Source organism: Gymnoscopelus braueri (assembly GCF_963280865.1).
Source record: "Gymnoscopelus braueri genome assembly, chromosome: 6".
Taxonomy (NCBI): Eukaryota; Metazoa; Chordata; class Actinopteri; order Myctophiformes; family Myctophidae; genus Gymnoscopelus; species Gymnoscopelus braueri.
In genome coordinates, this window is record NC_137607.1 from 45,140,302 (window position 1) to 45,166,924 (window position 26,623).

The 26,623-nt window shown below is 42.4% G+C and overlaps 1 protein-coding gene across 3 annotated transcripts in view; it reads left to right on the plus strand.

Moving 5' to 3' along the window:
* LOC308086316 (adhesion G protein-coupled receptor D2) overlaps window positions 1-25,797 on the plus strand; it is a 168,902-nt gene extending 143,105 nt beyond the window's left edge. For all 3 annotated transcript variants that reach the window (XM_080429826.1, XM_080429828.1, XM_080429827.1), the window contains one exon: window positions 24,076-25,797. In XM_080429826.1, coding sequence (XP_080285952.1) covers window positions 24,076-24,213 — 138 coding nt within the window. In that variant the 3' untranslated portion in view covers window positions 24,214-25,797. The remainder of the gene's footprint in view (window positions 1-24,075) is intronic.
* Window positions 25,798-26,623: the final 826 nt, after the last annotated feature.

The following is a 26,623-nucleotide window of genomic DNA, read 5'->3' on the forward strand; positions in this document are numbered from 1 at the left end:
CAATACCATACCATGCCTCTTCCTAACCCCACCTTACCATTATCCAACCCCCCCCCCCCCCCCACCACCTCCACTGGGGGAGAGGAAGTCCTCTATCAGAACACAACAGGAAAGAGGCGAGGCCAAAAAAAAAAGAATAGATAAACATAGAAAAAAAACGAGTGCACATCATTTTTGGACATTAAATCACTTCCTGTAGGACCCTGGGTCCCAGCAGCCTCCAAGCAGACACGGACATTGATTAGGTGTGTGTGTGTGTGTGTGTGTGTGTGTGTGTGTGTGTGTGTGTGTGTGTGTGTGTGTGTGTGTGTGTGTGTGTGTGTGTGTGTGTGTGTGTGTGTGTGTGTGTGTGTGTGTGCGCGCGCGTGCGTGCGTGCGTGCGCGGACTGTGTAGCAGCATGTGTGTTGGTGAGTGCATTAAGAAAGTGTGTGTGTATGTGTTTTATGCCTCCATGACACAGTCAATTGTTTATTCTTTTTCGTTTTGTTATAACCTTTTATTTTTATTTATCAGTACATTTCTGAGGTATCGCAACGATGAGCGAGATGAAGAACAGTAACTCCATGTCTGCTGTCTGGAGACGACCTCTTTCATTCACGTATCTGACACACCTGATACAAACTACATGTGACATTCCAAAATCTTTGGAGAGCCTGCCATTGGCACTTCAGTGGAACATCAGTGGATTGTCTAAGCATTGACACGGACAATGGGGGGGGTGATTTGCCAAGTGAACTGGTGCCATGTGCAAATTGGCCTAACTGCAAATCAGGCATGACAACGGGGGGGGGGGATACTTTTCAGTGAAAGATCAGGAAAGGTGAAGAGAAGTGTGAAGAGGTCAGATGTCAGATGTATGTACTGTACCATGACACTGTCACACATCCACCACCTGATACAAACTAGGGTTGGGATCCTTCAGGATGTGAACGATTCCGGTTCCTTAGCGATTCCCTCTTAACGGTCCGATTCCTTAACCATTCCCTTCAACGATTCCTATATAAACATTTTGACCATTATGATTTGTTATAATCAAATTCAATCATACAGTACATACAGTATTGCACATATTATTGTAGGGGTTCTCAAAGTGAGGTCCAGGGACCCTCTGGGTTACTTGAGGGGGTTCCAAATGGTCCCTTACAAGTCTGTGACTCTGAAAGTGTACAAATGGAACCAAATGGACCCATTTGGTTGCATTTGTACACTCTCAGAGTTATAGGGGTCCTAGAAATTAAAACGATTGAGAACCACTGGTACTGTAATTGTATAGCAGACTACAGTGTGATAAACCGGTTTCGGAAATGATTCAAAATGTGATGGAATCGATTCCGGTTCCTCAAGTTTGGATCCCATTCCCAATATGCCACCACGTTGTAGCATCCATGACACTGTCACTCAGCCACCTGGTATAAACCACCACCACGTGCGTTCTACTCGTCTGATTGATGGCTTGGACTAGCAGATGTGATGAGTGCAGTAGGATGCGAGCTGCCACATAAATCGCCGTTCAACCGACAGATGATAAGCTTCGAGCCGGGGGGGAAATGGCCGCTTTGATCTGCTTCCAAGCACAAAGACACAAGACACACAAAGGCTTTTTATCTGCGGCAGGAAAAGGGGCCTTCTCCTTCTCCGCCCGTGACAGGAAAAGCCAATGACCAACGTTTTCTATTCGAAGAACTTGCCACGGATCCACCAGCATGGCGGCGTGCTGTTTGGACGTGTGACGGCGTACCGGCGAGCTAGCTAGACTTCGCCCCTTAAAACATGCAGACGCACAACAGCGAATGCAACATGCCCTCTTATACAGCGTGCAGCTGTTAAAAAATATGACTTCCCTTCCTGTGGGGCAACTTCCTGTTTATGGTTTGTCTGAATGCAGGTCAGGAGGCGGGAGGTAGTGGTCCCTGTCCCCATTCATGTCCACAGTCTACAACTGTCCCCCCAAAACAACTACCCGCCCCAGCCTCACCCCCACCCCCACCCCGCCTAGATGTGACCCAAACCCCCAGTGACACAGGAAGCTGTGGAAGCTGTGAAAAACACTTTGTCATTTTCTTCTTCCTTCTCCATCTCTCCTACTGTGTGTCTCTCTCTCTTTTTATGGTCTTGGACTTCTGTTCTTCTGAAAACAGAACCATGAAATAGTTTCTGTCATCAGCACATTTTTATTTGAAGCATATACCTACACAATTTCTCTTTCTCTCTCTCACTCTCTCTCACTTTCAATTTTTCAATTCAATTCAAAATGTTTTATTGTAATACTGTACCCATATAGATTCACAGTATTACCAAAACACCGTTAACCACTTAAACCACAGCATCCCTATTGTGGGGAAAGCTTTCGCTGAAAATAGCCGATCGATAAGCTCTCAACACGTCACTCTGCGGCACGTTGTGAGCTTGTCGATCTGCTATTTTCAGCGAAAGCTTTCCCCACAATAACAGAAAACTGAAAATACACTAGTATAGAGCCCTAACCCTGGCCGGGCATCCATCCATCCATCCATCCATCCATCCATCCATCCATACGAGCACAACTGGCCGTGTTCATGAGAAGAAAGCCGGCCCGGGGAGGGTGATCCTTGTCTCTGCACCAGCGCCCCCTACAGGCTGGCATGGTGTCTGTCAGTGGGGCTGTTGACCTGTGAGGATGTAGTGTGTGCCTCCACACACACACACACACACACACACACACACACACACACACACACACACACACACACACACACACACACACACACACACACACACACACACACACACACACACGCACACTACAAGGCTCCTTACTGTCTCTCTCTCTCTCTCTCTCTCTCTCTCTCTCTCTCTCTCTCTCTCTCTCTCTCTCTCTCTTACTCTCCTGCCACATTCCCTCATCTCTCCTTGTCCCCACTGTCTCCCTCCTCTCTCTCCTTTCTCTCCTCTCTCTCTCTCTCTCTCTCTCTCTCTCTCTCTCTCTCTCTGTCTCTCTCTCATTGTGTTTCTGTCATCACAGATATGAGATATTCACAAAACAAACACATCTTACTGTGGCGTTATTTGCGTGTCGATGTACAGCACAAGACTTTTTTTATATGTACTGTATGTAAATTGTGTACTCATATGGTATAACATTTTGTATTAAATCATATTGTTTTACAATAGGTTATTTGTCATGGTAAGAAGGGGGCAAGACTAGATATGCATTTGCTTCTTTCTGTCCCTTCTTAAACAAATGTTTTGTAATTGTGATGATGTAGATGATGATGTATGGAGTTTTCTGTACTTTTAAATTGTTCAAGATAAATAAAGATCAAATCAAATCAAATCAAATCAAAGAACATTACTCATGGACACCTCAACCCATGGCCATAGACAGGAATCGAATCCTCAACCTTCGGACTCACAGGCTGTCACACTAGTGATTGAGCTAAGGCTTCATCCCAGCCTGACGGTGTCTGTTGAAGATCATAGACTCTTGCCTTCTGCCATGAACCGAGCCCCTGTTTCACTAAAACTAAGATCAGTGGTTCACAAAGCATTTATCAATAGAGAAATGTGATATCTCCTCTGTACCAAAACTAGTGAAAATAGTCGATCTACAAGCTCACAAAGCGTTGCTATCTGAAAAGTTGTGAGATTGTAGATCGGCTATTTTCACAAGAAAGTATGTCATACATAAAAAACAACTACTCTCAAAAAAGCATTTAATGTTATTTGTTTTAAAATTACGCATGTATTAACAGATACAGTCATGTGGTGTGCAATGCAATTGAAACAAAGTCTGCATGAGGTGGGACTTGAACCGGTGAGCCTGTGGTTGCAAGGCAGATGGTTTAGCAATCAAACATTGGACCAACAGACCTGAACTGGTGAAAAAGGAGCTCACACAGATGACACAGTTTCACGCAAATTGCTCAGAAATCCTGGGTTTAAGTGTTTTTCAAACTGCTAAAAATTGCGGACAATCTAAGGGCACAGCTTACTGGTCAAAGTGATAGATGTGTTCCTAATGAGTCAAGGCACATGTGTAAGCAAGTTTCATGGCTGTCGGCCAAACGAGGCATGACTTCTGTCTGTTTAAAGTTTGCATTTTCTAAAAATTGCTATAGCGCCTCCCTTTGACCAATTGGAGTAAAATTGGTTTCAGTGATATTTGGAATGACCCTCTACATTACTGCAAAGTTTCAAACAAATGTGAGTCTGCATGTATGTGTTAGGGGCAGACGAATCATTTTCATAAAACTGCAATATTAATTGGCTCATAAAAGCTTAATGTTTTCACTTAGAAAAAATCCCGCCTAGTTTTTGTCGTTATAGGTCCAAAGTACATGTGTAGACAGTTTCGTGCAGATTGCTCAAAAATCCCAGGAGGAGTTTGATTTTAACTGCTTTTCATATAATTCAAAATGGTGGGAGATCTAAAGGTCAGAGGTCAAAAGTCAGAGTGTGAAAGTTGTTAGGCATGAGGAGATGCATGTGTGTATCAAAGTTTCATGGCTGTAGGTCAAACAGGGCATGAGTTGTACCTGTTCAAAGTTGGCATTTTCAATTGAGTGCTACAGCTCCACCCTTTGGCCAATAGTTGTGAGTTTCATGCCTTGGCCGTTTGGCATAGCCCTCTACCATATTGCAGAGTTTCCTAAAAAGTGACCACACGGTTAGACCAGGACAGAAAAAACGGCGGAAGAATAGTGAAAGCCAAATGATGCAAAGAGGCTTCGAGCCTATAGGCCTCGAACCCTCAAATAGGAAAACATTCCATCTTAGTTGTATGACTCCTTTGGTCGATTTGTTTGTTAAAAATGTTCTGCTTATTTGACTAAAATTGGCGTGAGCAGCTGCTGCTGAGAATGTTTAATTTAACGGCTCACGTTCCGCACTCTCCGTACCATGATACAAGTCCGTTTTGGGCTTGGTGAGGAAGAGGCTTATGAGGGGCCGACGATGGCGGGGTTGGGTGGTGGTCGGACCCCCTAGGTCTCTGGGTGCAGTCATTAAGGCCCGGCTCCCCGGGTCTGTACAGAAGGAATTGGGGGGGGGGGGGGGGGGGGTGAGGTTTCTGCTCGCCACTGCGGCCTCATTGAAGATGATCCTTTGCTTCCTGCGGCCATTGGCATCTATTATTTATGTTTTTTTGCTTTTGCAAGTTCCAACTGACGTTTAATGTCAGAGACTGTGGATGGATGGTTGGTGGTGGCTGTGGTGGTTATTCATATTTAGATACTTTACACAGCATCTATGTAAACAAACCCACATCCACTCCTGTTGATTGATTGATTGAATATTTTATTAGGCAAAAATGTAAAACAGCACAGTTACATTTAAAATACTTTGTCTAAAAGGTCTGTTCAAAAATGTCCTTGCGGTCCTTGCGGTCTTGTTTCGATTGAGGTCCTTGGTATTCAATTCATCGTCATATATAGTGGCACCAAAGAGCATCTTTTTTAAAGAGCATGTTTACATCTTTCATCAATTTTGTGCAGTTTTTTTTTTATTGCAGTGCGATGCGTTGTGAGCTGTATATCTGCTATTCAGAAATGGTCAAACATGTTGTAATGTTTTGAAATTTGTTGATCATTTTCACATAATGGCATACCCAAAATAGGGACACCAGGTTGAAAGTGTTTAAATAGCCTATTCGGATGGACGCTGCACGACACGGTTGTGTCTGCTTAGTGCTGTGATGAGAAGTGATGGATCCACATGGATTGATTGATTGATTGATTGAATACTTTATTAACAGTTTTGCAAAAACACAAAAAGCCATATAAAGACACACATGCAATACAACAAGAAATCATCAATACTAGGAGCAGTAAAATCAGCAGTTTATTTACAGAATGGGGGTAATTAGTAGGTTCAGTTGCAAATTGCAGACAATTCATCCCCATGTTTGTGCCGAATCTGGGAGGAATGAGATCAGTGGAGCTCCCTCTGGTCTTGTGCCGTAGCGTTTATCACTCTTTTGGGTGGACAGCGGTCGGTGCAAGTCATTGTCATGCAGTGCGCTGCAGATTTTTTTTTAACACGAAACCTAAACACCCTCTCCTCCAACCAAAACACAAGATTGCAACATTTGTCTGCGCCTCACGCCTACACGCCTGCCCCCAAAATAGGGCCCATCATCTCAACACGGACATGACAAGGTGAGGGCCCCAGCATACATACTGTATGTTCCCGGAGAAAAGCCCTCTTCTCAGCTCCACCCCGAGTGCTGCTCCCGGGGCCGGGGCCACTTTATTGATCTGTTTGTGCGGTGCAGTTGCTTCGGGCTCCGTGGCAGCTCACCTCATCTCACCTCTCACTCACTTCACATTAGGCTCTCAACGCATCCTGCTTTGGCATTCAGCACGGAGCGCCAGGTGGTCTCTGTAAGACACCACCAGGACCTGTCAAACACCCATCATTAGAAGGTCACACACGTGTTGCTGTCAGTCTTTGCTGGAGGAAAAAAGCACAAAGGTTTGACTGATCAGTTCAGTGGAATTCAATTAAATTCAATTGAAGTTAATTCAATTCAATGTTAATTGTATTGAATGAAACAATGAAACAGAACAAATACGATACGATAGTACTTTATTGTCAGCTTTCACTGAAATGTGTCTTGCGACACAGTAGCCTTTGTATGCAACATAATACACACATTTGACACAACACAGAAAAACAAATGAATGGCATGGCTTAGCCTTGGCCACAGATTCTACATTTAGCTTCATGACTTCATAACTTCATGACTCGTGAACAAAGGACTTCTGTTGTCTGACCTTTTTGAATTTTTGAACTTTTTGATACAAAATGATTTCTATATTGTACATTCAATACATTTCATGTCTAGTGACTTCCAGCTCAGTAGCAGATTGACTCCACCACTCCACAACAGAGCCACGGCCGCCCAGACAGATGTTGAGGAGTGGGGGGTGGTGTTCCCCAGAGATCTACCCCTGGACCCCTTAGTGTTTCATGGTTCACTAACAGTTCTGTGATGTTCTCTTCCCATATGGAAGAGAGTGTGTTGCATACAGAGCCCTCTCCTCTGATATGCCATTGCTTCTGCTGTCGCCGGCAGGGCAGGCCCCAGGCTTTTATGTCCTTGGTAGCACAGAGGAACCGTCGATTCTTTTCCCTGGAGAAGGACAGCAGACAAAATAAGAAACGTGTTTCCCATCATCACAGCGTCTATCTGGGAGCAGCTGTTTGTGTCTGAAGGCCCGCCAACTCTCGTCTGTACCACTCTGAATCAGAGAATGGAGCGACATGGAGGGAGGGATGAAAAGAGATGTGGTTTGATTATCTTGCTACTGTTGATTTGGTCCTCTTAAGGCCTGTAGTATTGATCTAAGCATAGACAACCAGATGTGTATGTGTATGTGTGTGCAGACACACAGATAATAAGCACTAAATTGAAGTTGAATCGTTTGTGTGCTTGTTGCACAAAACCATCATTATACACACTCAAGGCCATATGGCAGCACTGGACCTGTGCTTTGAACATACAACTTTACTAGAGGTTCATCTAGAGTTCAGTGCCGCTACGTCACACCTACGTCACACCGCCGATCCGATCTCTTATGCCCATGAATAGAGATCTCTGTATCTGTCAGTCCTTGTCCCGTTTATGCCCATATATAGAGATCCCTGATGTCATCAGTATGTGCCCATATATGGGCATGCCCCCTTTTGTGCCCATATAATGGACTGATTTGTTTGCGCCTGATGCCATGACGACACATTGCGGTTAGACAACACAATCCATATTTGGGCGTAGCTCCATTGGGAACTCCTTATATGGTTATGGCTGAGTCATGGTGACATGAGTGTGACGACATGGTCCACCCACCCACACGCCCGCCCGTCTGTCCGCCGGCCCGGCCTCCCTTAAAGGTATCATGACATTCATTTTCACTTTTTTTATTTTCAATGTTTTATTTGGGGTTTTATGACCTCAATTACACCCAAAAAACCTGAACTTAAAACATTCAGTGGATTTTCTGTGGTCTGGGGTTTTCTGAATAATTAGGCTGAAAAGTAATCTGAGCTTGGCCCTTCGACAGTGAGGTCACTGTCGAATAATCCCGCCCACTCTCCTCCTCGCCCCTCCCCTCCCCTATCCTTTCCTTTGGGGGGGGGCGGAGCAGAGGCGATGATTGACAGGCAAAATCCCTCACCAGCGACACCCGCAGGCAAAGATTTCTTTTTTCATTGCAGTTGAAAAAGCTTTAGAAATGTGAGAGAAAAACACCTGCCATTGATCACTGGAATGGAATTTTCACTTAAAACTTTTTGTACACTTTTGAAGGACCAGGACAAAGACTTTGAATGTGGTGTAAAAGTGAATGTCATTAAACCTTTAAGCCAATTTTGATATAGGATTTGGCCAAACCGTGAGGAAGCATGGTATACATGAGACGTCAATTCTAAAGCACTGCAGAAGTTAAAGAACAATAGGGGGAAAAAAACAGCTGAAAAACGTCATTGCATTACATACGTTCTGTAAAAGCTATGGCTGAGGCAGGCACTGTAGTTGTAAAGGCCTTTATGGAAGTCGTTGCCTAGCTAGCATTATAGCTGTGGCTGCAACATCAGTTCTTTGTTTGACTCACAGCAAGACACACATTTCCTCCTTGCTGATGCTGATGTTGACTTAAAAGACATCCAATGTCATAACAGCCTATTTGCCCATGTGAGAGTATGTGTGCTGGTGGTAAGTGTTTCTGTGAGTGTTTTTCAGAGCATTAGAATGTGTGTAATTATCTGAATGCATGTTTATGTCTGCTTATAGTGTATTATGTTCATACTTTAAACATGGTGTCCTTGTAGGCCTACGCCTATTCGCGTGTGCATGTGGGGGTCTTTGTGTGTGTTTGTCTGGGTGCACTGGTGCCTGAGAAATGTAGCAAACAGATCCAACTTCATCCACACTACTGCATATTAGGTGGAACAATTAATTTGTGATTAATTAGCCTGGAAAGATATTTCTTAGAACTGCTGTTTGTGTTACGAGTGGCACTTGTAACACAAACAAAAAGAACCACTTGAAAAAGACAGCAAGATCGAAACGTCATATTGCTGCTGTGATTACAAGTTTGGAACATTTAAAAGTGAGTTTAAAATCTCTTGTTTTTTCAATAAATTTTTATCCGCAAAAATGACTATTCGAACAATGGATTATTCTGACCCATACCTAATTTTCATCTGACAATATATTACACAGGTTGCATTGGCGCCATCTCACCATTGATTCCCTACCCCACTACAAATCCCCTCTCCAAGAAATCCTAGGGAAAACATTTGACTGTGCTATCGTTGCCGTCAGGCAGAAACCTCATCAACTTTCTATGTTTTTGTAAATTAATGCCCTACTTCATACATACTATAGTGTCACACAAAAGTAGCAAGACATTTTTTGTTTGTTGTGAAAGTGGTTAAGGGTGTGGGTTATATAAATATTGAAAAGTATTAACAAGAGCTTGTGACTAAATGATAACTACATTTGATCCATTGGAACGCAGGTTCTTTATTCCCCCCATTTTCTGTACTTACGAAGTTTCCACCTGGACAGTGAAGATAGATACAGTATGTACTGCCATGTTTCAAATGGATGCAGCCGATGTTCTGACACTGAGGAGGAAGGAGGCTGACCTGATCGCAGGAAAACGCAGGCTGTCAAATAAAAGCAGACAGTATTTTGTTGAACGTGGGCGATCCTCTTGTCTTGTAAAGCGAGAGGCTGTACAGAAGTCAGGAAAAGAGAGAAAATATATTTGACCCGCTTTTTCATACTGCTGGCCTTCTTCATTCCCCTCCATCATCTGAGTCAGACACGGTGTGCACGCGCACGCGCGTGCGCGTGTGTGTGTGTGTGGCATGTGTACTTATATTAGCATACTTGTGAGGAGTATAGTAAAATTTTAGAAATGGACATTGCGTGGCCCGTTTTTCTGGTCCTCACAAGAGTTTTTTTTTCTTTTTTTCTATGGTTCAAATTGGGGTTAGGATTAGACATTTAGAGGTTAGGTTAGGATTAGACATTTAGAGGTTAGGTTAGGATTAGACATTTAGAGGTTAGGTTAGGATTAGACATTTAGAGGTTAGGTTAGGATTAGACATTTAGAGGTTAGGTTAGGATTAGACATTTAGAGGTTAGGTTAGGATTAGACATTTAGAGGTTAGGTTAGGATTAGACATTTAGAGGTTAGGATTAGACATTTAGAGGTTAGGATTAGACATTTAGAGGTTAGGATTATACATTTAGAGGTTAGGTTAGGATTAGACATTTAGAGGTTAGGTTAGGATTAGACATTTAGAGGTTAGGTTAGGATTAGACATTTAGAGGTTAGGTTAGGATTAGACATTTAGAGGTTAGGTTAGGATTAGACATTTAGAGGTTAGGTTAGGATTAGACATTTAGAGGTTAGGTTAGGATTAGACATTTAGAGGTTAGGTTAGGATTAGACATTTAGAGGTTAGGTTAGGATTAGACATTTAGAGGTTAGGTTAGGATTAGACATTCAGAGGTTAGATTTGAGGCGTTAGAGTTGGATATATGCATGATTATTACTTACAGTTCATTTAGACACTTCAGCTCAGAAATAACCAGACAGTTAATGAACCATTTATTAACTATTACCATATTAACCATAACCCATATATGCAATGATATTGCATTCAAGTTTGGCGGTGTGACTCTGCTCATGTGATATTACAGATTCCTGTGCAAACATGTCACAGATCATTCCATCACAACCCCCAGAGCAGAGCATTCAATGCAATTCAATTAAAGTGTCAAATCACAAAGTTGTCTCAACACTTTACATGTAGAGAAGAGACCCGACGATCCCACCCTGAGCAAGCAATTAGCGACAGTGGCAACGAAAAAACTCCCTCTTAACTGGGAGAAAACGTCAGGCAGACCCTAGGCTCTAGGGTGGCGGCCTTCTGCCTCGACCGTGTCGGGGGAAAAGAGAGAGGGAGAGACAGAGGAGAGACAGAAAGCATGAAACATAATACAGTTTAACATAACATTGAACCATCAATGCATAATTAAACAACCACAACATAGTACAATCCAAAACGCAGTACAATACACAGAATCATGGAACCACGGAGTACAATACACAGAATCATAGAACCACAGTACAACACAGAATCAACCTATAGAACCACAGTACAATACACAGAATCAACCAATAACAATATGAACTAAAAGCCACAGGGAGGAGGCCGGGGAGGTGGAGGGAATTTGAAAACCTACAGCTGTACAACCGGCACTGACAGCCACACACATAGAATGTACAGAGAACAGAGGCTGCTTAAATGAACCGCCTGAGATGCACTGTGGGTATGAGGGCGTGAGTGAGTTAGCTTGTAGCAAATGAGAATGACAAGGGGTTGAACGTATGCCTTAAAGGAGTACAACTGAATAAGCTTGTTAGCGAATGGGGGGGTACGGGGAGAATGAATGAAGTATATAAACATTCTGCCTTCCGTGTCCACATGAACTAACGTTTACACTGAATTTCATTTAGACACTTCAGCTCAGAAATAACCAGACAGTTAATGAACCATTTATTAACTATTACCATATTAACCATAACCCATATATGCAATGATATTGCATTCAAGTTTGGCGGTGTGACTCTGCTCATGTGATATTACAGATTCCTGTGCAAACATGTCACAGATCATTCCATCACAACCCCCAACACGCGCTCACTTGCAGTGAGCAATACAGCGCCACACCTTAACCTATATGAGAATGTTTATCAGTTAAAGCATCAAAGTGACGCACTTCATTTAATCCATTTGATATAAATGAATATATTACATGAATTAACTATGTGAGTTGTCAGTGCTGACACATTTCCTTTAAATGCATACGATGATGCCCTTCACATCTAAAGCCGACATTCTGCGCTGCAGCAACTATTAGATGCACATTTGGCAAAACACAACTGTGTTCTGATGTTAAAGGAAATAAACTATGAAATTATGAATAACTATGTGTATAGACAGACGGTACTGTCTAATTCCTTCTATATGATGGCAGCATGCGAAACCCTTTAGGCAAGTCCCGCTCGCCTGAACGGTGACCTGATATAGAAGGAATACACCAAGTGTATAGACAGACTGTACTGTCTAATTCCTTCTATATGATGGCAGCCATGCTAACCCTTTAGGCAAGTCCCGCTCGCCTGAACGATGACCTGATATAGAAGGAATACGCTATATTTCTAGTGACGACCAATACCTTTGGTCAATGCCTACCACGTGAGGTACCTTGGTCAAGCCTACCACGTGAGGTATACGTGAGACCAAACACGACCAATACCTTGGGTTAACCGTACCTACCACCACGTGAGGTATTCGTGAACCAGACACGACCGATACCTTGGGTTAAATGTGTACCTACCACCACGTAAGGTATTCGTGAACCAGACACGACCGATACCTTGGGTTAAATGTGTACCTACCACCACGTGAGGTATTCGTGAACCAGACACGACCGATACCTTGGGTTAAATGTGTCTACCAACCTAAACCACTGAGAATATGAAGACCAACTATACTATGAAGTTACCATAACATCATAATACCACACTATAGCGTACGTGAGACCATAACACGACAAAGCTATAGTGTTTTACCTGACCCCCAACCTGCGCTCTGGCAGGAGCAACTTAACATGACATCAATTATGCAACTCCTGATTTATTCATAATTGATCATACATTTACACTCATGGCTTTTTGAGCTGCGAGAATTTCACCCGTATTTAACGGATATAACGTTCATAAGTAGCAGATGACCAACGACCCATGGCTTTCAGTGTGAATGATGGAACCAAAGATGATGCTGAGTTGCAGCACCGATCCGAAAGGAGTGAACAACTTGGGTCCACATCTGAAGGCATCCTGCTTCCTGGCAGCGAACCAAGCCTTGACGTGGCCCTCCCAACATCCGAACAAGGTTCATCTCCCCCAGAATTTAACCGCCGTTGAAGGTAGCGAGACATAGAAGAGAACGGACAAAAGCGGTATCAGTTCTTACAATAATTGATATTCCATTAGAATAAAGCGGTATCAGTTCTTACAATAATTGATATTCCATAAGAATAATTAATCTGATTTAGAGTGCTTAAGAGGAATTGAAACATGTGACTGAAAGAGAAGACAGGAATGGAAATGTCATGCAAGGGGTTAAAGCTTTCAGTGCAAGAAAGTATTCCCCACATCTAAGAAACCCATAAGATACTGATAGAAACTGCTTCCAAGTAATATCTACATTAGTTAAGATTCTTTCCTCCGCTTAGTAATTACATAACTTCTCGCAGCTAGCTGCGTTCATCGACACATGAGCCGAGTGATCCAAGCTACTTTTGAGTCAAATCATGCATTAACTTTTCACAACATTTCACTATCACAATCCCAACATAGAATGGAGCGATTTAAACACCCATGTAATAAGTTCAATATAAAGCGACCATCCCAGAATACTTAAATGTCCGAGATCATTAAACGATCCATACCATTTGACATACGCCTGGATTTTATGGACGCCGTTCCTTTAGAACATCAGTGTGAGTGGGTTACACAGATCAAGCAGTGAGCAACCGACATGGCTTTCAGTAAGCTTGAACCAGAATAAATTTAGATTTGATTAATGATGACCTGCCTCTCATGACTTCGGCAGAAGTAGATCCAGTTATACCACCAAGGTGATCTTGAGAACTGCTCGGCAATGACCATATCGCTGCAGTAGTTATGAAGACCGGCAGCAACCCACAACCTGAACCTTCCCAGCATCCATGATGGACAGAAGTTCATGCCATCGTCAGAATTGGATCACCATAATGGGCAGTTGCTCAAGAAACATAAAACAGAAGCAGAATAAGTTTAAGCAATGAATGAATATCCCTTTACAAAGACATGTTTAAGCTAAAAGTGAAGGTAACATGCAAGTTAGCTCATCAAACGATGAATCCAATCCATAATGATGATAGAAATTGAAGCAGCAGAGAATCAGATTAGCCTTTGTATGCCCTCTAAATGGCACCCCCTAGAGATAATTACAGTTAAAACAATCACCCCATTCATGAGCTTCAATCCACAATGAATACAATAGCTACCCTTATCTGCTCTTCTTCCAAACTACTTCCATTAACCCTTCTTACATATACTACAATCCTTACCTCACATTACCTGTTAGCTTTTGACTTGAATAGCAGTACGGTGTCAATGCTACATAATGCTATACAACAGCCCCTTTTAGTAGTAGAATCAGTAGCTCGCACTTTAGAACTAACGGAAACCCAACCTGAACCTTCCCAGCATCCGTGATGGAAAGATGGTCATGCCATCAAAGCCTTGGATCACCATAATAGCAGTCAATCATGAAACGAAAACAGAAGCAGTGTGAATTCAAGCAATGAATATCTCTTTACAATGACATGGTTAGCTAAAAGAGAAGTAACGTGCAAATTAGCTTCAGTGCACTAATGAATCTACCTGCATCTGAGAATCAGATTAACCTTTGTTTGCCCTCTAAATGGCACCCCCTGGAGGACAACCCACTACAATTGAAGCAATCACCCCATTTCACAAGACTTCAAATCCACCATGAAGTAATTATCTATTTAAGCCTCTGCAAACTAATCCACCCATATTATAGTTACCTGAACTTGAGCGTTGATTAAGTGAATAGAACAGGAATGCAGAAATAACAGCTTCACTGAGTGGATTAAATTAACTTGAATATCCCATGATAGTTGTGTACCTATTTAACATGACAGTTACACTGCCATAATGCCTGCACATGACCAGTTAAAAAGAAAACACCCTTGCCCTTTCACCTTATTCTCACACAGTAGCATTGAACTGATCCCCATGATATGACTGTCAGTTGCATAGACTACAGTACCCAAGATGCATTGCTGTATTGTATGAGACTTCCTGATTACTCCCAAGGAAAGTCACATGACACCACCACGCCGTGTTGCCAGATTGTAAGAGAAACAAGCGGCCAAGTCTATAAAAACAAGTCGCAAAACAAATGTTTAGAATATTAAACATTTTTTGCACCGTGATTACATATGAATCTGGGGTTCCTTCCCATGAACGCTGTTCAGTAATATATTTGCTGTGACTTACGGAACACAATCCCAAAGTCGCTTATAATAAGCATACATGGCAACACTGATTTGATACACATGCTGTGTTTTCCTATCCTGGCTTGAGTACATGTCTGAATTTGACTTGTCTTATATTATGCCCCGTTGCACACAGATTGTCTACGACAGCCTTAAGTATAAACATATTATAAAAGCATTTGAGCGAGCAGTAGCAATACAACTGTTGGAAACTCTGCTTGAAGCTTCAGAGCCAACTAGATGGCACTGCACCATTGTGGGTATTCCCAGAGTCAAGAGTGCCTCAGCAGAACAGCATTAGAACTTAGAAGCAGTACTTATTTTGGAAAAAAAATTGGCCCAAATAACTCCATTACTTCTATACCTTAAGTAAACAATAATAATAATAATCTAAAATAGCCAAGATTCATTACCTGATGAGGTAAAGGGGAGTAGCCTACATGGGAAGCAAGCCTGCTGTGTTAACTGTGCAGTGTTGAACAAACAATCAAAGCTTTTACATGGCAACAACATGCTGTTAGCTTTAAGCTACAAACAATTCGATTTTTCCACATGGGAAGCAAGCATGCTAACTGTGCAGTGCTGTATAACAAACAAAGATTCTACATGCAGCAGCATGCTACGTTAGCTTTAAGCTACAAACAATTCCAGCTTTCCACATGGTAAAAGGGAGTAGCCTACAACCAAGCTTCTACTGTACATGGGCAGCAAGCATGCTGAATTAGCTTTGAGCTATGAGCACAGTAGTGTTAGCAGCAATAATAGAAGAAGCATTGCTGCTGTAGCAGTGTTAAAAGTCAGCATCATTAGCAAATCATCTCATATAGCACCAAAATATCGTAGAGCAGCACACAAACCGTAGATAAGTAGCAGATGACAGCTCGCAGCAGCTAGCAAAATGCATTAGTTCAGCAACCAAGAAATTGAAAATTTGAAAACCTACGCTGTACAACCGGCACTGACAGCCACACACATAGAATGTACAGAGAACAGAGGCTGCTTAAATGAACCGCCTGAGATGCACTGTGGGTATGAGGGCGTGAGTGAGTTAGCTTGTAGCAAATGAGAATGACAAGGGGTTGAACGTATGCCTTAAAGGAGTACAACTGAATAAGCTTGTTAGCGAATGGGGGGGTACGGGGAGAATGAATGAAGTATATAAACATTCTGCCTTCCGTGTCCACATGAACTAACGTTTACACTGAATTAGTTGCACGGCAGTGTCACATACTAACCATTGCAGATCTGCTATTTTCGGCTTTAGGTGTTAGGGTTCACTGTCATAAAAATGATGATGTCCTCACAAGTACAGTATATATATAAAATAACAGACATTTGTGTGTGTGTGTGTGTGTGTGTGTGTGTGTGTGTGTGTGTGTGTGTGTGTGTGTGTGTGTGTGTGTGTGTGTGTGTGTGTGTGTATGGATCTGTGCGCTGTGCAAATGTGTATATGTGTGTACAGTATAGTGTGTGTGTGTGTGTGTGTGTGTGTGTGTGTGTGTGTGTGTGTGTGTGTGTGTGTGTGTGTGTGTGTGTATGTGTGTGTGTATGTGTGTACGTACGCGCGTTATCCTCCCACCAGCATCAACGGGTCACACAACTCAAGGCTGCAAAGGGCCGTTGGAGACCCAGGCCAGGGCTGCTGGACTGAAGCAGTAGTATGGATACGGCGCGTGTGCGTGTGTGTCTATGTGTGTGAGAGAAAGAGAGTGAGAGATTATGGATTGTGTGTGTGTGTGTGTGTATGTATGTATGTATGTATACATAATGTAAGATATGCACGTGCATATACTCTAGTGTGTGCTTGTGTATACAGTAATACAGTATTGTGTGTGTGTGTGTGTGCGTGCGTGCGTGCGTGCTCGTGAGAGAGAGATGGATAGTGATAGACAGAATGAGAGAGTGATGAGTGATACACAAAACGATAGAGAGAGATGGAGTGATAGATAGATAGTATATATAATTTTTACATTTCAAAAGGTTTTCAAAAATGTTAAATGGCGAGAATAGCTGACATACCGGTACAAGCTCTGTACAACGGCTATTTTGACTTTTCACCGTAGGACAAAGTATATAGGGCCCTAAGCGGTTAAAAGGCAGCTTATAAAGGTCTCTTATTCCGTTGTCATTCATCATTTTGCTCTCTGATAGCAGATCTGTATGGTCTCCGTTGGGGTTTTACGGAGCAGATTTCATCTAGCCCTTACTCTGCACATCCGCTGTAAGCACTGACCTTCCGCCACATCGCCCCCGCGGGGTGATTTATCCCCCGCGCTCCTCTCTCTCTCCCATCTCGCCTTTTTTTATTGTCGTCTGACAAAGGCACATTTCACCGGCCCAACTGGGCTGCCTGCCTGCCTGCCTGGGGCTCGGCGTCAACCGGGGGCATGCTGGCCTTGTGCGTGACCTCCAGGGGCCAAAAGCTGTTTGCATTATTACCCTAGAATAGTGGTTCTCAAAGAGTGGGGTGGGGTGAGGGGGTTAGTGGTCCTTGAATTTATGAATGAAGCATCAAAATCAGTTCAACCACTTTAAACCCTATTTTATGCTTTATTTAATTGTTCTAAAATTGACAATCGGCCATGTTTTGTTTTTTTAAAGTGAAAGAATTCACAAATTTGCTAATCTCTTACTGCATGTGGGTCCCTGGCACAACATCTTTTCAGATGGGGGTCCGCGGCCAAATAAATATTAATTTGACATGAAAAAGTTTAAGAACCAGTGCCCTTAAATTCTTTCTGCCCCATCAGGTCCAGAAAGAATTCCAATTTAGAGTGGACAGGAAAAATACCCACATTCATTTTTTTTTGCTACAAGCATGTTTATTTCACATTCCCCCCCTCCTACAGTTCCTCTAGCATCAACACAGTATTGTGAGTGACAAAAACGGAGAAAACCATGTTTTCTCTCTTTGTTGTAGTCTGTATCGTTCCCAAATGCAATCGTGTGACCTTGGATATGTTTTTTTTTATTTTGGTGAGGTATTCATTAAATCTGTGTGTGTGTGTGTGCGTGTGTGCGTGTGTGCGTGTGTGCGTGTGTGTGTGTGTGTGCGTATGCGCGTGCACGTGTGCGAGTGGTGGTGATGTTGGGGGATGAAAAGTTTTGTGGTGACATTCAGGTTGTCATTCTATTAGAGATGACACAACTCGCTGAGAGCTGAGCTCTTATGTATTTTCAATTGGTCAAACTTCTCGCTCCCCCCCCAATTCACCTTGGCCATTTGGGCCGGGTGAGATGAAGCCATTGTGTGTTGGCCTCTCTCTCATCTCACTCACAAAAGGAAGCCAAGCACAGCAGACATAGAAGACGCGCGCCTCTTGAGTGTGTGTGTGTGTCTGTATGTGTGTTTTTAATAAAGAAAAAAGAAAAAGATGTCGGCACAAACCGCTTTAACAAGGTTCAAGGTTCAAGGACGTCTTTATTGTCCCCGAGGGACAATTGGTGGTCCAGCCCAGCAGTAACCACACGGCCATCAGACACACAATAAATACAAGATCACGACTGAAACCCACATTGAATTATTTCAAACGCCAATGGCAGCAGGTACAAGTGAGTTCGAGGTGTCACGATATTTGTTGGTGCGTGCGTGCGTGCGTGCGTGCGTGCGTGCGTGCGTGCGTGCGTGCGTGCGTGCGTGCGTGCGTGCGTGCCAGTGTTAATTTTGACAGCAAATTTTGATTTAGTCTTAGCCTTAGTCTTTTGAATAACACACCATTTAGTTTTAGTCCTATTTTAGTCTTCTTAAATTGTTTAGTCTTAGTCTAGTCTTAGTCGACTAAATATCAAAACCTTAGTCTTTTAGTCTTTTAGTCTTTTAGTCTTTTAGTCTTTTAGTCGTGTAGCTGCCTCTGCACAAAACAGACTATACCTGTAGTAGACTGTACCTGTAGTAGACTGTACCTGTAGTAGACTGTACCTGTGGTAGACTGTACCTGTAGTAGACTGTACCTGTAGTAGACTGTACCTGTAGTAGACTGTACCTGTAGCAGACTGTACCTGCAGTAGACTGTACCTGTGGTAGACTGTACCTGTGGTAGACTGTACCTGTGGTAGACTGTACCTGTAGTAGACTGTACCTGTGGTAGACTGTACCTGTAGTAGACTGTACCTGTAGCAGACTGTACCTGCAGTAGACTGTACCTGTGGTAGACTGTACCTGTGGTAGACTGTACCTGTAGTAGACTGTACCTGTAGCAGACTGTACCTGTAGTAGACTGTACCTGTAGCAGACTGTACCTGTAGTAGACTGTACCTGTAGTAGACTGTACCTGTAGTAGACTGTACCTGCAGTAGACTGTACCTGTAGTAGACTGTACCTGTAGTAGACTGTACCTGTAGTAGACTGTACCTGCAGTAGACTGTACCTGTAGTAGACTGTACCTGTAGTAGACTGTACCTGTAGTAGATTGTACCTGTAGTAGACTGTACCTGTAGTAGACTGTACCTGCAGTAGACTGTACCTGCAGCCAGCCAGGAGTTACTTCAACTCATTAGTTGAACTCATCTGCCACCAAGGGTTAACTGGGCCTTCTTCAATGCCCTGACCTTGTTGTACGTTGTGATAAAAGCCGCTGGAAGGTTGTGCAGGCCATTTTGGTGCACAGTTAGAAAACTGCCCTGCAAGTTGGTTCTTTGAGGGCAAGGAAGTGACCCGCACCAGCTGACAAAGAAATTCGATTCGACGCAACAATTTTCAAACATTTAGAACTTTCGTAGCGTGCGATTTAAAAAGTACATGGACGCCGCTGGACTTTTCTGCATAGAGCTTCCACAGACACTAGGCTCGAAGGTCAGCTTGTTGTGGATGACAGTGTTGCGAGGTATTTGTATAGGATAGGGCAAACCGTGTTTGAATTAGATGTTCTATCCCTGCACACGCTAAATGGATTTCTGAAGTGGCTGCAGTCGGGGGGCCTTTCAATCGGATGTAACCTTGGGTCTTTTTTATGTGAGCTCTGTAGAATTTAAGTGCCGGTATAACATGAGCGCCACTGAATGCATGCTCCTCTTTTTTTTCTCTCTCTCTCTTTCCTGAAATTGAAAAATCTCTACAGACCCCTCCTCCTCCCCATTGTGTGGGGCAATTAACAGAACGCTGGCGGCAGAGAGGTTCAGGTGCTTAAAAGTTGTATTTTTCCCCCCTCCCTGTATCTCTCTCTCTCCCTCTCTCTCTCTCGTACCCGCATCTTAATGACTAATAAAGGATAAAAGGATAAAAAAATAAAAAACATCGCAATGCTGTAGGCTTCATCTTTATGTGTAATTATGTATTATGCATGCGTCCGAATGAAACGGTAGTGGCCTTCGGACTGCTCCCCATCTCCTAACCTGCTGTATTTGTTTTGCATGCCCAAGTGAGGCTTTTGCATAACATTCACGCGCCCGTTTCTCGATTCCTATGCAAACGTGCCGTCTATTAATTGAATTTGGTCTGCACATTTTATTTTATCATTTTTTTTACGTTTGTCTAAAGGGCTGGTGAACAATGAGTGCCTCAACCCGCTGTTTGGCATGAGCAATTAAATACTTGACTAATTGCCTCTCTGAAGGGTTCATTTGGCCTCCTCCTCTGTCGTTTTCAGACAGCTTTCACTGCCTTTAAGCTTACGGACAGGTGAGTGAAACTTCCACATGGGCAGTGCCGCCACGCAGCACCTGTTTTCTGTGCGGTGCAGTGAAGTTGGGCTGGGTATTGCCTACTACAGTGGTTCAGGCTGTGACCCCCCCAAAATAATAATAAATAACAAAGCAGCGTTGGGAGGCGTTTTTTATTTAATTTTTTTCCCCCTCTTTCTTATAATATTTGACAATTTGGCCAATGTTTGACCAGTTTTTATATTATAGTTTGTTGATTACTTTTGATGCAGTAATGGTATTTTTTCTTTTCTATCTTTTTCCCTTATTGTTAGGTATTAAAAAGGTCTTAAAGTCATTACATTTTCACTTTACTGGCATCTAAGGACCCCCCCAAAATCATGTGGACCACTGGCCTACTACAGAATCACTACAGGTTGATTTTGAATAATGACCTATCCTACATAATTTACGACAAAGAGCTTTTCTTTATTATTCTGTATAACAGTAAAGGCAAAGCCTCAAATATTGCACACATTAAAACACTTACATTTCAGGCTCACAGAGGTCTTTAAAGTAAAATAAAATATATTTCTAATACCACATTTCCTATTAATAAATGCAATTAAAATATTCTCTTTTTTATGTTGCCTAAAATGGCCTTTTCTGTATGTTTATTGTAACAATAATCTTGCAAACAGCTCATGTCTGAGTCTCAGACTAGAGCTGCTTGTATTATGTGACACCATAGGTGATGTTTATTTTTCAAAACTGCTGCTCACACACACACACACACACACACAACATTTCCTGTCATATTGATACAGTAGCCACTGTATCGATAATATGCGTATCGGCAAATATAACGATAATATTGCTGTATCAAAAAAAATTGCCCAGCCCTAGAGAGAGTGGTCAGGAATGTGATGGTAGCAGGAGAAGATTGACATTCGACCGAGGTCTCTCGACAGATTTGAACCTGCAGTAGGATGTTGCAGCTGAATACAAGACCGCTCGCCCCAAAACACGCTCGCCTCTCGTCAACTCCGTCTCCACCAGCTATTCCTAAACGTAACCTCAGTAAAACTATGCCTAAACCTAGCCTTATTCCTAATTGAACCTCAGTAAAACTATGCCTAAACCTAATTTTATTCCTAAACGTAACCGTAGTAAAACTATGCCTAAACCTAACCTATGCCTAAACCTAATTTTATTCCTAAACCTAACCTCAGTAAAACTATGCCTAAACCTAACCTTATTCCTAAACTTAACCTCAGTAAAACTATGCCTTGCCCTAAAATTATTCCTAACCTTAACTTCAGTAAAACGGATACAAAAAAAGCTGTGGGCGAGTGGTCTGCGAAATAAATGGGGGGAGTGCATATGGGGGCGAGCTTTCCGGTTAGCTTGCAGCTATGTGAGCTATGAAAGCTATGTGTACAGCCAAAAGGAGAACAGGAGAGCCTCTCAAGAACCAATCATATGTACAATGACAGGCATCCATCACTATTATATTATGTTCCATTCTATGTGGTTGACTAATCAATGGGGTCCATACAGTACAATGCTCTACGATCGATTCACTCCACAGCGCTGTTCTTTATACTTCATGTTATTGTGTGGTGAAAAGTAAAAAGGTAATTGGATATTGTTGTGAGCTTGTAGTAGATCTTCTATTTTCACTATTTGAAATAGGGCCTCAGCCTCTCTCTCTCTCTCTCTCTCTCTCTCTCTCCCTCTCTCTCTCTCTCTCTCTCTCTCTCTCTCTCTCTCTCTCTCTCTCTCTCTCTCTCTCTCTCTCTCTCTCTCTCTCTCTCTCTCTCTCTCTCTCTCTCTCTCTCTCTCTCTCTCTCTCTCTCTCTCTCTCTTTCACGACGTAGACGTCTGGGTGAAAGTGAAAGATGTGGTTCCAGATGGTAAGAGCTTGGGATAAGAAGACTGACAGACACAACTTGAGGCTGTTTGTTCGATGTAGGGTAAACTCGTTTAGGAACTGACAGTGCGGAGTATGTGTGTGCGTGTGTCTCTGTGTGTGTGCGAGAGAGAGAGAGAGAGAGAGAGAGAGAGAGAGAGAGAGAGAGAGAGAGAGAGAGAGAGAGAGAGAGAGAGAGAGAGAAATGTGTGTGTAGATGTGTTTGAGGTGGTGCCCGTGTCTGTGCACACACAAATGTTTGTGTGTGTGTGTGTGCGCGCGCATGTGCACCCCCCCCCCCACACACACACACACACACACGTGCATAACGAGAAAGCAAAGCTGCTTTTGAGTGTGTGTGCATGTGTGCGTGCGTGCGTGTGTGTGCGCGTGTGTTGCTTTCGGCGAGTTATTCATTTGTGTGTATTTCTTTATTTCATTTTATTCTTCTCTTTCTGTTTGGTTGTGTTGTGAGTGGGGTCGGCCGTCTCTACCTTCGGGGACGCGCGCAGCATGCATTTCTGAGCGTTTTCACCTGAGGCTGCACTTGTTAGAGCGCCAGCGTTGTAAATGTATATACATTATTTATACAAATTCATGGGGAGTGAGAGCAGCTCTAATGTGTCTACAGACAGACAGACAGGCCATGCAGGCACTGGAAGCCAAGCTCCCAGTCAGGATTGTGTAGCACCAGAGTTGACAGACCACTCACCTGTGACCAGCATGTCTAATGAAGAAGCTCTCTAAAATACTGCCAATGCCACTGGTGGAAAGTAACCAAGTACATTTACTTGACTACTATACTTAAAGGGATACTTCACTTTCACATAAAATAAACATTTAAAAAATATATTAAAAATAAATGAAAAAAGTTATGGAAAAATCACGGCCCCCTCACGCATTAGAGTGTCCTACTAATGTGTGAGGGGGCCTTTATTTTGCCATAACTTCTTTCATTTTTTTTTAATATTTATTTTTAATGTTTATTTTATGTGAAAGTGAAGTATCCCTTTAAGTACATTTTTTGAGTATCTGTACTCGTATTTGTATTTTTTCATATCGTTGCTGTACGGGCAGAAACCTCATATCTCAATATTTTAACTTTAACTATTTTAACGACGCGTTTCCACCCGACAGAGACGATATTTAAGACTTTCACTCCACAAGATTTCAAAGATAAATACTGTACTTTACTTTTGACTCCAAAAAAAGCACATTATGAATGAACCTATTATTATTTTTTATACCTAATACCTAATTCAAATACTAGAATGGCGCCGGTCTACTTGTGAAGTCGGGAACGATGCAAATTGGGAATGCATAAATTGCATACATTAGGCTTAAACCCTCTGGATTCTTGATTCAGAACCTTTTCTTGTGTATGTGTGTTATTATAAGTATAACTAGGCAGTGCATTGACATCCAACCCCTGCTGTTGATGTTTCCTTCCAGGAGGCTCCTCCCACAGACGTGGATTCCATGACGACGGGCTGTAGTCTTCACGTGCCCATGGAGCTGGAGTTCACCACTTCCTGCTTCCCTCGCAGCCACGCCCCTCGGAAGAGCTACGGTCTCGTCTGCATAGACTAAACCGCAAACCTCAGTTCATTGTGATCTGATATAGAAATTATTACATCGCTGTTGTCGGGCAGAAACCAACCAACCAACTTTTCAGGAAATGAAAAAACTAAAAAAACACGTTTTTAAAACAACACAATACTGCCTCATCAAAGTGGGTATTGTGACTTTATACATTGTAAGATACTTGCATGTGTCATCAGCTCAAGTGGAGTTAAGAGGATTTTGACCAGTGAATGTGGAGATGGTTGTTTTGTCCATCATTGATTAGAATGACGAAGTCAGACGGGAAAAAAACCTGAGTTGGAGTTAGGTCGTTTGACTGACAGTTTGAGGATCCAATGGAGTTAGGAGGTTTAGTCAGAAGCGCTTTTTAACACTTTTCATTGGTTCAATATTTATAAAAACCCACACACAGACGTTAAGGGTGTTCAATAGCACTGATTTATGGAAAACAAAAATACGGAGATAGGAGGATTGCGCAACGATATAAAATTATTATTATTATTATTTGGTATTTCTGCTTGCTTTTCTTTAGACAGGACATTGTAGACTAAAGAGGCAGGACAACATGGTTTTCCTCAGCATTGATTGAACCCGGGACATTGCAGTTATGGGACGCACTTATCACTCAACCTCCGGAGTTCTTGTTATTATAACTTTGTATTTCTTATTATTTCTCCTGTTTCTTTGGCTGTTGATATTTTTGATGTGTGAGTGAACTAACCCGTGGAACAATTAAAGGGGGTGTAAGTGATATATCTATATTTGTTTTTGTAAGCGTTAAATAGCTGATAGTAATCATATATAAATCATATAATTATATCAATACAATATAGTGTTTGTTCAGTTTCAGTAGTCTACCCATCTCTCCAGCTCTTCATTAAACAGAAAACTAATTTTCAGGTCAGGATACCAATTTCATCCATTCAGGAGAGAGAACTCCACAAAGATCATTTATCAGCTTCAGTTGTATCGTGTTCCAGTTTTGTCTGCTCAATGATTACTATGAGAATATTATAGCGCTTTAACTTAAAAAAAAAAAAAATAGATATCAAAATAATAATAACCACACCACCTTTAAATCTACTTTATTTAACATGCATTGTGTTGTGTTGTTGTGTTTGCATTGTTAATCTCTTGTTATCGCTTGCTTTTGTTGAATTTTGTTCCATAAATGTAAATGTTGACATTTTATTGTCATTCTTTTAATGTTTTTACCGTATGGCATGGCACCTAGGGACTGAGCCCTCTAGAAAAGGGTCTGTGGGGGTGCGTGCGTGTGTCTGTCTGTCTGTCTGGCTTTCCGGAGCTAATCTTGCAAACCACTTGACCGATCAGTGCCAAATTTCCAGTAGGCCAATAAGCCAAGGAAGTCAATTCCCCAATCTTTTTCACTATTGTGAATTTTATTTTTGTGTGAGTATTTTTTTCACATTTTGTGAATGTCAGATCCGTCTCCCTCCATATTTGGGCAAGGCTGACATCATCATCATCAGAGATCCACAGGGAAGCCACGACGTCATTACTCCCTGTCTTGTTTTCTGTACTTTTTGTACCTTGTTCAGATCCTAATAAAGCACGCTTCATTTTTAACATCAATAAATTGTTCAGTCATATGTATTTAGCCTCATGGTGACGTGTGCTCGATCGGTTGCTTCTGCTACAGACAGTTTGCAGGTTCGAGTCCCACGCACATCAAGGTACCGACTTGTTTCCTGAGGTAAAGGTGTCGAGCGCCTTATTTTATGGCTTTTAAAACCGCTGTTCATGTACAACAATAGGCTGTTTATTAGCTCATTCTCACTTGCATCTTCCATGCTTCTGTGGCATGAGAGCTGCGTCAGTGGTGCGTGCTTATGGATCCCACCGCAGGTCTAGGAAGACCCGCTGTGATTGGCCAGTATAGTCGCTGTGATTGACAGTTCTTCCATTTTTGCAACTATGACTATGCAACCCTAACCTTAATTCTTACCTTAATAATTTAACCTCAGTAAAACTATGCCTAAACCGAACCTTAAAGGACAAATCTGGACTAAAATAACATATAGGCGGTTTTTCCTACTTATATTGATCCCAAATGACTGGCCATGGGGTCTATTTGCAGAATTGCCCCCAGCAGTGCCCCCATCAATCCCCAACAGCCCTCATAGCATAGAGCAGAGCTCATAAGCATATCGCTACTTACGCTATTTGTTGCGGTCAAAAGCTTAAAATGTGTTTCATGAATCTGTTGTTAGTTGTCATTACACACGCATTCATGCCTTGGTTGTCCCACACGAGCCGCCGTAGTCTGCTAAACAGATGTTATGCTGTTATGTGTTTTGCCAAGTCCCGGAAAAGACGCGCTGTGATTGGCCAGTACAGTCACTTTGATTGGCAGTTGTGCCGAACGCTCACCCTAAAACATAATTTACACGAG